We start from the raw sequence: 13,332 nt of genomic DNA, 5'->3' as shown, positions 1-13,332 counted from the left end.
AGTACTAGGGCTGTCCCTTTGGAAGTGTTTTTTCTCACCCTGGCAAGCCTGGAGGCACCAGCAGCAGGAAGGAAAGGTCAGGGATGAGCAGAAGGTCAGACCATTCCCCTCCCCCGCCCCCACTTCAGGTTTCCAGCCCCCATCAACTGGCCACTCATGGGGTGGGTCGGGGGGAAGGAGTTCTGAAGTAAATGAGACACTGCAGTTTTAACTGGAGCACTGGACTGGACTTTAGTGTCTACAAGAGCATCTACATTATTAAAAAGAGGCTTGTTTTTTTAGTCGGTAACCAAAAAGCTATTCAACCTGCCACAAACCATCAGGGGTCCAGGAAGGCAGTTTGGCCAGAACAATGTTGAGGAACAAAGCAAAGCCATTTTCTGTTTGTACGTTTGGCCTGTTCCACACTCATTACACTTGTGGGAACTCACCTGGGTGTCTCTGAGAATAAGAGTGCAACATGAGGCCAGAGCCACAGGCTGAATCCTCAGGGGAGGAGCGAGAGTGATGGGCAGTGGGAGGTCAGCTGGAGAGCACCGTCCTGCAGCCAGTGGAGGGGAACCCACAGGAGGTGCCCGCAAACACACTGCCGGACGCCTACCCACAGCACATGGATGGCAATCCAAGCATAGCACACTGATAGCTGGGAGGAGCCTTTGGAGAGCACCGACTGGGCGAAATGACTCCAGCTGCTTTCCTCTAGCCACCCTCCCCCACTGACCCCTTCTCCAGCCCTGAGGAGTCAAAATAGGAAAGAAAAAACTCCCCCTCCCCTTTCACAGAGCAAATTCTGAGGCATAGAGAGGGGGAGACTCTTACTTCTATGGAAGCCAGATGGAAGTTTTAAATTGGAGAGAACCCAGGTGGGAGCTAATGGTAAAGAACCCACCTGCCAATGCAGGAGAAGAGCTGCTGCTGCTGCTGCTAAGTCACTTCAGTCGTGTCCGACTCTGTGTGACCCCATAGACGGAAGCCCACCAGGCTCCCCCGTCCCTGGGATTCTCCAGGCAAGAACACTGGAGTGGGTTGCCATTTCCTTCTCCAATGTGTGAAAGTGAAAAGTGAAAGTGAAGTTGCTCAGTTGTGTCCGACCCTTAGCGACCCCACGGACTGCAGCCTACCAGGCTCCTCCATCCATGGGATTTTCTAGGCAATAGTACTGGAGTGGCTTGCCATTGCCTTCTCCGGCAGGAGAAGAGACTTGGGTTCAATCCCTTGGTTGGGAAGATCCTCTGGAGGAGGGCATTGCAACCCACTCCAGTATTCTTGCCTAGAGAATCCCAGGGACAGAGGAGCCTGGAGGCTACTGTCCATAGGGTCGCCAAGAGTCAGACATAACTGAAGCGACTTAGCACGCATGCACGGGCTTTTTCATAGCTGAGAATGAGTTTGAATAATCCATCCAGGACTGATATGATGGCTGATCATGGCCTGATGCCATGGTCGGATGCGGGATTTCCCTGCAAGGTTGTCAGAGGGCAGAATAGGAAGGATGGACAGAGAACTCTGAAGGCAACTCTTCAAAGTCAGTGAAAATATGACCGGTTTCCACTGGTACCTCAACAAGTTTATCCTTACTTGGCAAGTGGGCTAATGGGAAGTGGGTACAATGCCAATTTCATATGGTGACCATATGGGTTAAACAAATTCCCATATGTCAAATGATTCATAGTGTTCTTGGTGAATAGCAATAATATGAATCATTCAGTCTTCAAATATCTGAAGACCTACTATGTGCCAGGCACTAACTATTCCAGGGGGTTAGGCATACATGGTGAACAAAAAGGTCCTCATGGAGCTTCCATTCTAAAGAAAGAGACAAACAAAACACAAGCAACTTATATATAGATAGCTATAACATATATATATATATACACACACTGCTGCTAAGTCACTTCAGTCGTGTCCGACTCTGTGCGACCCCATAGACGGCAGCCCACCAGGCTCCCCCGTCCCTGGGATTCTCCAGGCAAGAACACTGGAGTGGGTTGCCATTTCCTTCTCCAGTGTGTGAAAGTGAAAAGTGAAAGTGAAGTTGCTCAGTCATGTCTGACTTGTAGCGACCCCATGGACTGCAGCCTACCAGGCTCCTCCATCCATGGGATTTTCTAGGCAAGAGTACTGGAGTGGCTTGCCATTGCCTTCTCCGATATATATATACATCCAGTTCAGTTCAGTTCAGTTCAGTCGCTCAGTCGTGTCCGACTCTCTGCGACCCCATGAATCACAGCACGCCAGGCCTCCCTGTCCATCACCAACTCCCGGAGTACACCCAAACTCATGTCCACAGAGTCAGTGATGCCATCCAGCCATCTCATTCTCCGTCGTCCCCTTCTCCTCCCGCCCCCAACCCTTCCAATTTGCCTTGATTCATGGACCTAACATTCCAGGTTCCTATGCAATATTGCTCTTTACAGCACCGGACCTTGCTTCTATCACTGGTCACATCCACAACTGGGTATTGGTTTTAGTTACATGCAATTATATATTGCATACAATATATAGATTGTATACAATACAGGTGGCACTAGTGATAAAGAATCTGCCTGCCAATTCAGGAAATGCAAGAGATGTGGGTTTGATCCCTGGGTCGTGAAGATCCCGTGGAGTAGGAAATGGCACTCAACTCCAATATTCTTGCCTAGAGAATTCCATGGTCAGAGGAACCTGGTGGGCTACAGTCCACGGAGTCACAAGGAGTTGCACATGACTGAGTGCACACACAGCATAATACAGTATAGATAACTATACATAGATAACTAAAGTACAGTATAGATAATGGTATATACTAGTAACATCATACACATATAAAATAGTTCAGACAGTGATAAGTAAAAAATGGAGCACAATCGGATGACCCAGAGGGATGATATGGGGAGGGGGGTTCAAGATGGGGAGCACAGGTACACCCGGGGCAGATTCATGTCAATGTATGGCAAAACCAATACAATATTGTAAAGTAATAAATAAATAAAATGGGGGGAAAAAATGAAGCACAATAAAACAGAGGAGACAGAGTGGAATGGAGCCAATTCTAGGCAGTGATTTCTTCCCTTGGTAGAGAATTTGAGTTTTAAAAAAAGTTCTCATAGCACAGTCTCATTTTATCCACACAGTAATTTGGTGAGGGATGCTTCCAAGGAAAGGTAAGGAGACGGGAGCTCAGAAAAGTTAAGTGTCTCCAAGTTGGGTGACCTTTCACGACCCTAGTTAACAGCGAAAGCAAGCACAAGACCAGTTCAGCTAGCAGCCTCAGCATTCTCTGCACCTCCTAAATTAGTTCCAGGACCCAAAGTCAATACAACATTACTGGAAGCCAGTGCTTTTGGAGCTTGGCCACAGTGTTGGAGAGAGAATTTCTATTTCGCATCTCACTTGGAGCAGAGCAATTGCTGCCGTCCACTTTATCGAGAACAGGATCTCAGTCAGGTGACTTTGGGAGAGCTTCACTACCAATGTCTCTTTCATTTCAGCCCACTTACACGTTAGATGGGAAGATGACCACCAGTTTAATTTTCCTCTAAAACCTAAGCTGAAATAGTGAACTTTGCTTGTTCTGAGCTAAAAGTTCAGAGACGAATCATACATTTGGACAGAACTGCTCAAAGGAAGACTGTCCACAATTCCCCTCCAAAGTTTTTCAGAACAACTAGTCCCTTTCTCTCTAGGAGATGGCAGCTGCAGCTTGCTCGGAGCCTTCAGGAGGGGCAAATGTGTCTGGGATTTCAATTCAACAAACTTAATGCGAAAACCCTCAGCAGGCACCTTCTGTCCTCTGTGACTGGAAGGACAGCCCTCCTTTCCAGCGCACTTGAAATCGATGGCAAGGCAGCTGCAGAGGCCGTTTTTCATTTATGCTTTTAATTCCATTAGAGTATTTCCCTGCTTTGGGACTGAAGATAAGACGGCATTTGAATGCTTTTTTAAATGACTATTCTGAAAGCAGCTGGCACTGTAATTCTTAGAGAGGAAACTTACTATTTGAAAAAATACTTTGAAAAGCCATTTGGAATAAATGAGACCTGTGGGTATAGATGTCAGCAGGAACCAAGGATTGGAGAGCAGAGGAAATTTGGTGGAGGTCATCCCAAGAAAGAAGGAGAGAGTGAAGGGAACAGAAGGAGGAGTTCTAGGAGGAAGGATGCAGCAGCAGAGAGGGCTGGGATCAGCTTTGGGGAAATGGAAGGAGGACCAGGGAGCATTCTGAGATGGGGACATCTGTTCCATGGGACAATGTTTGGGGTGTAAATCACCACTGCAAACTTCAGTCTGTTAGGATCACAGATGCTTTCTCTGGACTGCTTTGTGCAAAGCAAAGAAGACCCTGAGTGCCATCCCTAGCTCATGATGGTACAGAATAGGGCTGTCCAACAGAACTTGCTGTACAGATGGGAATGTTCTATTGGCACTGTCCAATATGGTAGCCTGCAGTTACATGTTGCTACTGTCTATCTGAGAATGACAGAGAATGAGATGGCTGGATGGCATCACCGACTCGATGGACATGAGTTTGAGTGAACTCCGGGAGTTGGTGATGGACAGGGAGGCCTGGCGTGCTGTGGTTCATGGGGTCGCAAAGAGTCGGACACGACTAAGCGACTGAACTGAACTGAACTGTCTATCTGAGGACTGAATTTTAATTTTGATTTAAACAACTGTATGTAGCCAGTGGCTACTATACTGAACAGCACAGGTGTAGAGAGAGGTGGTATATATAGAGGGAGGAGTCCCAAGTCAAGATGACCCTAAAGAATGCTCAAACTACTGCACGATTGCACTCATCTCACACGCTAGTAAAGTCATGCTCAAAATTCTCCTAGCCAGGCATCAGCAATACGTGAACCGTGAACTTCCAGATGTTCAAGCTGGTTTTAGAAAAGGCAGAGGAACCAAAGATCAAATTGCCAACATCCACTGGATCATGGAGAAAGCAAGAGAGTTCCAGAAAAACATCTACTTCTGCTTTATTGACTATGCCAAAGGCTTTGACTGTGTGGCTAACAATAAACTGTGGAAAATTCTGAAAGAGATGGGAATACCAGGCCACCTGACCTGCCTCTTAAGAAACCTGTATGCAGGTCAGGAAGCAAAAGTTAGAACTGGACATGGAACAACAGACTGGTTCCAAATAGGAAAAGGAGTACGTCAAAGCTGTATATTGTCACCCTGCTTATTTAACTTATATGCAGAGTACATCATGAGAAATGCTGGACTGGAAGAAACACAAGCTGGAATCAAGATTTCATGGAGAAATATCAATAACCTCAGATATGCAGATGACACCACCCTTATGGCAGAAAGTGAAGAACTAAAGAGCCTCTTGATGAAAGTGAAAGAGGAGAGTGAAAAAGTTGGCTTAAAGCTCAACATTCAGAAAACTAAGATCATGGCATCTGGTCCCATCACTTCATGGGAAATAGATGGGGAAACAGTGGAAACAGTGACTGACTTCTTTTTGGCTCCATAATCACTGCAGATGGTAATTGCAGCCATGAAATTAAAAGACGCTTACTCCTTGGAAGGAAAGTTATGACCAACTTAGATAGCAGATTAAAAAGCAGAGACATTACTTTGCCAACCAAGGTCCATCTCGTCAAGGCTATAGTTTATCCAGTGGTCACGTATGGATGTGAGAGTTGGACTGTGAAGAAAGCTGAGCGCTGAAGAATTGATGCTTTTGAACTGTGGTGTTGGAGAAGACTCTTGAGAGTCCCTTGCCCTGCAAGGGATCCAACCAGTCCATCCTAAAGGAAATTAGTCCTGAATATTCATTGGAAGGACTGATGCTGAAGCTGAAACTCCAATACTTTGGCCACCTGACGTGAAGAACTGACTCCTTGGAAAAGACCCTGATGCTGGGAAAGAGTGAAGGCAGGAGGAGAAGGGGACAACAGAGGATGAGATTGTTGGATGGCATTACCGACTCAATGGAGATGAGTTTGAGTAAACTCTAGGAGTTGGTGATGGTCAGGGAGGCCTGGCGTGCTGGAGTCCATGGGGTCGCGAAGAGTCGGACATGACTAAACAACTGAACTGAACTGAACTGAACTGAAGGATGCAAACATACTGGGACTTGTTGAAATCCTGGGGGCAGATTTAAGACTTGGAATGCTAGGCGGAGGGGGTCTAGGAGGTGCTAGGAGTATGGGGTCAGAGATAAATTAATTTTACCTAGATCACAAGGTCAGGGAAACCCTGAGCTGACAACAAAATCACAAAAGTATTTGAGAGAAAAAGGGATAGAAGGTCCTTACACAGGCAAATTGGAGTTTCTAGAAATGGTGAATGTTTTTGGTTTGTTTTCGTTTCAGAACCTAAGCTAACCAATGGCTATTTGTATCTGTGCACAAGCATCTCATGGAGAATTCATAAGAATGACAGTTGTAATGCACATGGTAGGTGTTACTAAGTATCTGAGCAACCAGATGACTCAGAGAACAGTAGGCTATATCAGCCACCACCATTCTCTCCTGTGTATCTTGCAACATCCCTGGGAAGAAGGCAGGGGTTAATTCCCATTTCAGAGCTGACAGGACTGAGGCTCAGAAAAGTTATGTGATAAGTCCAGGAGAGCTGGGATTCTTGGTTGTTTGGTTCACCCAACCCGTCTTCCTATCTGAGAGGCTTTATCTGGACTCTCCATCACAGTCTCTGCCAGGGCGCGTGTGAATCCGAGAGAATGTTGCAGGACCACAGAACAGGAATGCTCTCCGTCTGGATTCTTCCTTCTCCCACTGCCGAGGGCTCACAGTCCCCCTCCCTAGACTGGGAGCCTTTCCACAGGGGAACCCAGATCAGGTTCCCTTTAAGTCCCACTGCCTGCCATAATGCTTGCCACACAGTGTGTCTCAATCAATACTGCCCAAATGAATAACCGGCAAAAGTTGTTTCTTCATTGACTTTTTTTTTTTTTTAACGTTCTTTTCACTTTGGAGAACCAGCATTAACCCATCACACAAACATTTTTCCCTCCCTAAATCACCACCAAGCATCTTCACATTTTTTGAGTGAAGCCAGTTCTCAGCCACTTGGTTTCAGACTCTCCGGGGTGGTTGCTTCAGGCCTAACATTGCTCTGCTTTTTTTTTTCTTGCTCATGATATATCTGTTGGGGATCTGAAAAGGAAGTTTCTGAAACTTAAACATCTTCCTGTTGTTTCTGTCCACTACACTCACACTCAGAACACTGGTAAGGAATAATGGTGCAGGACAATACTGCCTGTTTTTTTGTTGGCAGATGCAGAAAAAAAATTATACATGGTAAAAAAGAAGCTAATAAAAGGTGAAAGAGTTTAGACATATTGACTCAAATTGAGTGCTTTCAGGATGTAAAATATCTAGGTTTTTATCTATCAAATAAACACATGATGAGTCTTTTTTTTTTTTCCATTGGAATACAATTGCTTTACAATGTTGTGTTAGTTTCTGCTGTACAATGAAGTGAATCTTAAAGAAAGTTCCAGCGGCCTGCCTTGGCTTGCTGAATATGAATGTTCAGTGGTAATGATTTTCTGTAGAGATAACTACAGAAAAACGTGTGGAATGTATTTTCATCATAAGTGGATAGAGAACAGTCAGGTCTGCAGTGATAGTACAAATTGTACTACCTCCAGTTGAGGACTCCCAGACTTCCACGCTGATGATGCAAGGCCCCTTCACAGTTTCTCCAAGTCTCTCACGTTGCTAACCCGAGCCGATCCCACTGACATCCACATAACATACTTTCCAGTTCAAGAACTACCTCTCAGAGAAAAGAAGTTACTGTTTGCAAATTAAGTACTGAGGAAATTCAAGGTAGACATTCATTTTTATTTTACAACATGTCTGAATTGTTTGAAAATTTTTATCTTTGGTATTACTCTGTTTTGGCATTTGGTTTGGTACTACTTTGTTAATAATTGTTTGACATTTTAATGGCAAAGTAACCGAAGTATTTACTTTGGTAACCTAAAAAAAAATGAATTCTTTCAAACATGGTTAAGAACTACACATCCGTTACTCAGAAGAGGAAGAAAAGGAATAAGCTTCATGAGGCTGGACTCACCTTCCCAAAGCTGGCAGCATTAACAGGCTGGGTGTCATTCTTCTCACAGAAATCCAGGTAATGCATGTAGAGGGCGCTGCGGGGGATGCACACTCCTTCTGCAATCTCGTAGTTCTCCTCCAGCCTGGGGAAATAAAAGCTTGATGAGAGAATCCAAGCAAGAAGGACCTGTTCTTTCTAGTCCTTCTCCAGAGCTGGGCAGGCCTGAGAAATAACTCTTCTACTACAGATGGGAAAACTGAGACCCAGGAAGACAAAGCAACTTACCTAAAGCCGGGCACGGATCAGACTCCCGGCCCCTTTGGGTACTACTTCAGGTCACTTTTCCAATGCAATTCCTATTCGCTTTCCTCTGCGGGGTCACTGGCCTGACTGCATTTTGGGTGAATCAGGTTCCCCCCAGCTCCAAGCAATGATACAGAATCTCGCAGGTGCCCCCCTTTACCCAAGCTACCCACTGTGTAGCCATCTCTAACAGGTGTCAAAATCTTGGTGCTTCCTGGCTAATGAGAGCAGCAGAGTGAGACAGCCAGGGAAAACAAACACTCCATGAAAGACTGGGAAGCCAGAGAGGCTCTGACCTGCTCACTGAGGGAGGTTTTATGACCACGGCAGGGGGCTAAACTGCTCATTTTCTTTAGGCTCACCTTCCCTGCTGAACTGAGATTATATCATGTGATTCCATAGCCATTACCTGCTTAATGACTATAGGTTAGGGGTTCAGGGTACCACACCATGGGCAGATTCTTTACTGTCTGAGCCACCAGGGAAGCCCAGGGAATTTCCACCTCGGTTCAAATTCCAGTTTTGGCACTTGCTGGCTTGGTGACCTTGGGCAAGTTATTTAACCTCAGCCCTCAGTTTCTTTCTGGAGGTATCAACTGTAACTGCCAGACTGTTAGATCTGACTGTTGATCAGATGTAACGTGTGACACAAACCAGCATGGGGCCTGGCATGTGGTGAGCACTCAGTAGGTGTTGGACTTCATTATCATCCACTCTCCCTCTCCATAAAACATTTTTGAACACTCAGATGTCCAGAATTTGTGCTAGATACTGGGGACATAAGAGTAAACTAGACAGTTTTTTTTCCCTCTTTAACCCAAACACCAAAACGTAGCCATCCAATCATCAAGTTCCCCCTCACTAAGTCAACCATGAAGAAAACAGAAGACAACAGCACATTGGTGTTCACTGTGAAAGTCAAGAGCAACCAGCACCAAATTAAACAGGCTGTGAAGACTTCAAGAACAAATTTATGGTTGCTGGCAGGAAGGATGAGGGATAGGGATAGTTAGGGAGTTGGGGATGGACATGTACACCCTGCTATATTTAAAATGGATAAACAAGGACCTACTATATAGCACAGGAAACTTTGCTCAATGTTATGTGGCAGCCTGGATGGGAGGGGAGTTTGGAGGAAAATCAGTTCAGTTCAGTCCTAAATCATGTATGACTCTGCGACCCCATGGACTGCAGGATGCCAGGCTTCCCTGTCCATCACCAATTCCTGGAGCTTGCTCAAACTCATGTCCATAGAGTCAGTGATGCCATCCAACCATCTCATCCTCTGTCGTCCCCTTCTCCTCCTGCCTTCAATCTTGCCCAGCATCAAGGTCTTTCCAATAAGTCAGTTCTTCACATCAGGTGGCCAAAGTATTGGAGTTTCAGCTTCAGCATCAGTCCTTCCAAAGAATATTCAGGACTGATTTCCTTTAGGATGGACTGGTTGTATCTCCTCCAAGGGAGGAGTCCAAGGGACTCTCAAGAGTCTTCTCCAACACCACAGTTCAAAAGCATCAATTCTTCGGTGCTCAGCTTTCTTTATGGTCCAACTCTCACATCCATACATGACTACTGGAAAAACCATAGCTTTGACTATATGAACCTTTGTTGGCAAAATAATGTCTCTGATTTTAATACGCTGTCTAGGCTGGTCATAGCTTTTCTTCCAAGGAGCAAGCGTCTTTTAATTTCATGGCTGCAATCACCATCTGCAGTGATTTTGGAGCCCCCCAAAATAAAGTCTCTCACCGTTTCCATTGTTTCCCATCTATTTGCCATGAAGTGATGGGACTGGATACCATGATCTTCATTTTTTGAATGTTGAGTTATTAGCCAGCTTTTTCACTCTCCTCTATCACTTTCATCAAGAGGCTATTTAGTTCCTCTTTGCTTTCTGCCAAAAGGACGGTGTCATCTGCATATCTGAGGTTATAGATATTTCTCCATGAAATCTTGATTCCAGCTTGTGCTTCATCCAGCCTGGCATTTCACATGATGTACTCTGCATATAAGTTAAATAAGCAGGGTGACAATATACAGCCTTGATGTACTTCTTTTCCCAATTTGGAACCAGTCTGTTGTCCCATGTCTGGTTCTAAATGTTCCTTCTTGACTTGCATACAGATATCTCAGGAGGCAGGTAGGTAAGGTGGTCTGGTATTCCCATCCCTTGAAGAATTTTCCACAGTTTATTGTCACACAGTCAAAGACTTTGGCGTAGTCAATAAAGCAGAAACAGATGTTTTTCTGAAACTCTCTTGCTTTTTCTATGATCCAACAGATGTTAGCAGTTTGATCTCTGATTCCTCTGCCTTTTCTAAATCCAGCTTGAACATCTGGATGTTCTTGGTTCGTGTACTGTTGAAGCCTCACTTGGAGAATTTTGAGCATTGTTTTGCTAGTGTGTGAGATGAGTGCAATTGTGTGGGAGTTTGAACATTCGTTGGCATTGCTTTTCTTTGGGAGGAGAATGGATACAAGTATATGTATGGCTGAGTCCCTTCACTTTCATCGGAAACTATCACAACATTGTTTGTTAATTTTCTATTCCTGGGATGGGGCTTCCCTGGTGGCTCAGAAGGTAAAGAATCTGCCTGCAATGTGGGACAGCCAGGTTCAACCCCTGGGTCAGGAAGATCCCCTGAAGAAGGGAATGGCAACCCACTCCAGTATTCTTGCCTGGAGAATTCCATGGACAGAGGAGCCTGAAGGGCTACAGTCCATAGGGTTGCAGAGAGTCAGATACCACTGAGTGACTAACACTTTCACTTTTCAGTATAAAATAAAAAGATAAAAAAAAATAAAACAGCCTGTGAAGAAGCTCTATGACATTTATGTGGCTGAGGTCACATAGAATTGATGGATAGGAAAAGGCATATATTCAACCAGCTCCTGACTACGATGCTTTGGATATTGCCAAAAAAATTGGGATCATCTAAACTGAGTCCAGCTGGCTAAGTCTAAATATAAAAGTTTTCACTACTGAAATGAATGTAAGCATCCAAAAGAATCAGCCTCCTTTGTCATGGCCACACTGGAAGGTTAAACCTCTTTTTCAACAAAACTTCTGGGGCACATGACAGTTTGGGGACTTCTTTTTGGGCCCTGCTGCCATCAGAGCATGAGGCACACACTGTTCAATAAACTCACCAACAGAATATATTTCTCCTTTGTTCGTGAATTGAATTTTAGGAAACAATCCCAAGTCATTTGGAACCAAGTTGGAGGGCTTAAGTGACTGGAATACCCTTTTCTCCCAATGATTTTTTTCCAGGGGGTCAGAAATAAGGCATGATGCTAAAGCAATGAAACAAATGTCCTCAAGTGGCTTCTAACTTTCTCTGAGGGCACTTGCCAAAGAAGTGGTTCAGCGCTGTCGTAACTGAAGAGGAATGAGGACACGGCCTCCCAAGGTGCCCACTTGAAAGGGCAGTGGTCCCTCGGCTCATTGCAACATGTAGTTGAGAGAAAATCAGTTCAATCATTTCATATTCCAAGTGCGTGGATGACGCAGACAGCCAAACAACCCGAGGGACGCTCGAAAGAGTGAAGACGCCTGTGCTGACCAACCGGTCCCAGGTCATCTCACCCGCTCCCCCTTCTTCCGGGAAGGGGAACGCTGAGTAACGCCTGACAATTTTAGAAGTGTTCCAGGAAATAGTTGATGCAATCCCTTCTAGGCAACCTAATTCCTTGAGGCTGGGGTGGTGTCTGATTCACTTCTGCATTTTTGAAGTCCAGCAGACTTCTGGGTACACAGCAGGTGCTCAGTAAATGTTTGCAGGATAGATTGTTTCAGTCATACATTCCTTCAGCAAATATTTGTTGATCTCTTATCACCTACCAGGTGCTGGGGATGCCGTGGTGCACAGGATGGTCCTTGTTTGTACTTGGAGAACTGATGAATGGTGGACAGTGGATAAAGGGGCTTCTGAGGTGGCACTAGTGATGAAGAACCCGCCTGCCAGTGTAAAGACATAAGAGACGTGGGCTTGACCCCTGGGTTGGGAAAATCCCCTGGAGGAGGGTATGGAGGAGGGCTCCAGTATCCATGCCTGGAGAATCCCCATGGACAGAGGAGCCTGGTGGGCTACAGTCCATGGATCACCAAGAGTCGGACATGACTGAAGTGACTTAACACAGCACATAGCATAGATAAATAAAGATACAGGTCATCTTCAACTCAACAAATATATTTGAGAGCCAGGCAGTGTTCTAGACTTTAAGGAATCAGTGGTGAACAAAACAAAAGCCCTGTCCTAAAAGGGCTTACATTCTGTGTGTCCCCAGCATTCTGTGAATCAGAACTCAAAGGGTGTTTCCCTGTGGAAAAATGGTTTCACTTAGAGATTAGATTAGGCTCTATCCTGAGCCTTGGGGCTGGTGTGAATGGGGATCAGCCTTTTAATGGACCCCTAAATGCCATTCACAGTATCGTCTCCCTAGAAAAGTGAAGTTCAAAGGTCCAAACAACCGGCTTATGCACAAACTCGTGGGGATCATCTGAAAAATGCAGCTTTCACAAAGTGGGGTCTCACAAACATTCTTTGTTTGGCCTGAACAGTGTTGGCCCAACTTTTAAAATTCAGGACATTTCACATAAGAAGCTGGATTTCTGGCTTCTTTTGAAAAGGCTGAGATCTGGCAGCATTCAGCCCATATTCCCGCATGACAACAATTGGCCAGAGTTACATGTACCCTGGGGTTGGCCAGAGTCCTCCCTCCTCACTATTTTTCTTACACTCAATCTATTTTCTGTTCCCTGTCTGCCTCCTGTAGGCTCCTGTGTTGACATAAGACACAATCTATGCCCTAGTTTACTTTGCAGTTTATTTGAGGGAGAATAACACACAGAAATAAGAATATTTAAGTACTACAAATTCCCAACCACAGGTACAGAGGAAGGTGGGAAAAGAGAGAAATTACTGTGAAGATGGGAACAGATGATTGTGGTTCCATCTTTGTAACTACAACAAAAACAGTATCATCTGTTGAGCTCTTATT

General features: G+C 45.1%; 1 protein-coding gene across 1 annotated transcript in view; it reads right to left on the bottom strand.

The window, feature by feature from the left end:
• The window catches only part of RFX4 (regulatory factor X4), a 165,081-nt gene that overhangs the window by 105,231 nt on the left and 46,518 nt on the right, over positions 1-13,332 (bottom strand). The window contains exon 4 of the mRNA XM_088837166.1: positions 8,044-8,167. Coding sequence (XP_088693292.1) covers positions 8,044-8,167 — 124 coding nt within the window. The remainder of the gene's footprint in view (positions 1-8,043; positions 8,168-13,332) is intronic.

Source organism: Moschus berezovskii, chromosome 6 (genome assembly GCF_049115385.1).
Source record: "Moschus berezovskii isolate FMDL1 chromosome 6, NW_MosBer_1.0, whole genome shotgun sequence".
Lineage (NCBI taxonomy): Eukaryota > Metazoa > Chordata > Mammalia > Artiodactyla > Moschidae > Moschus > Moschus berezovskii.
The sequence above is the reverse complement of the archived record's forward strand: the minus strand, read 5'-3'. Positions and strand labels throughout refer to the sequence as shown.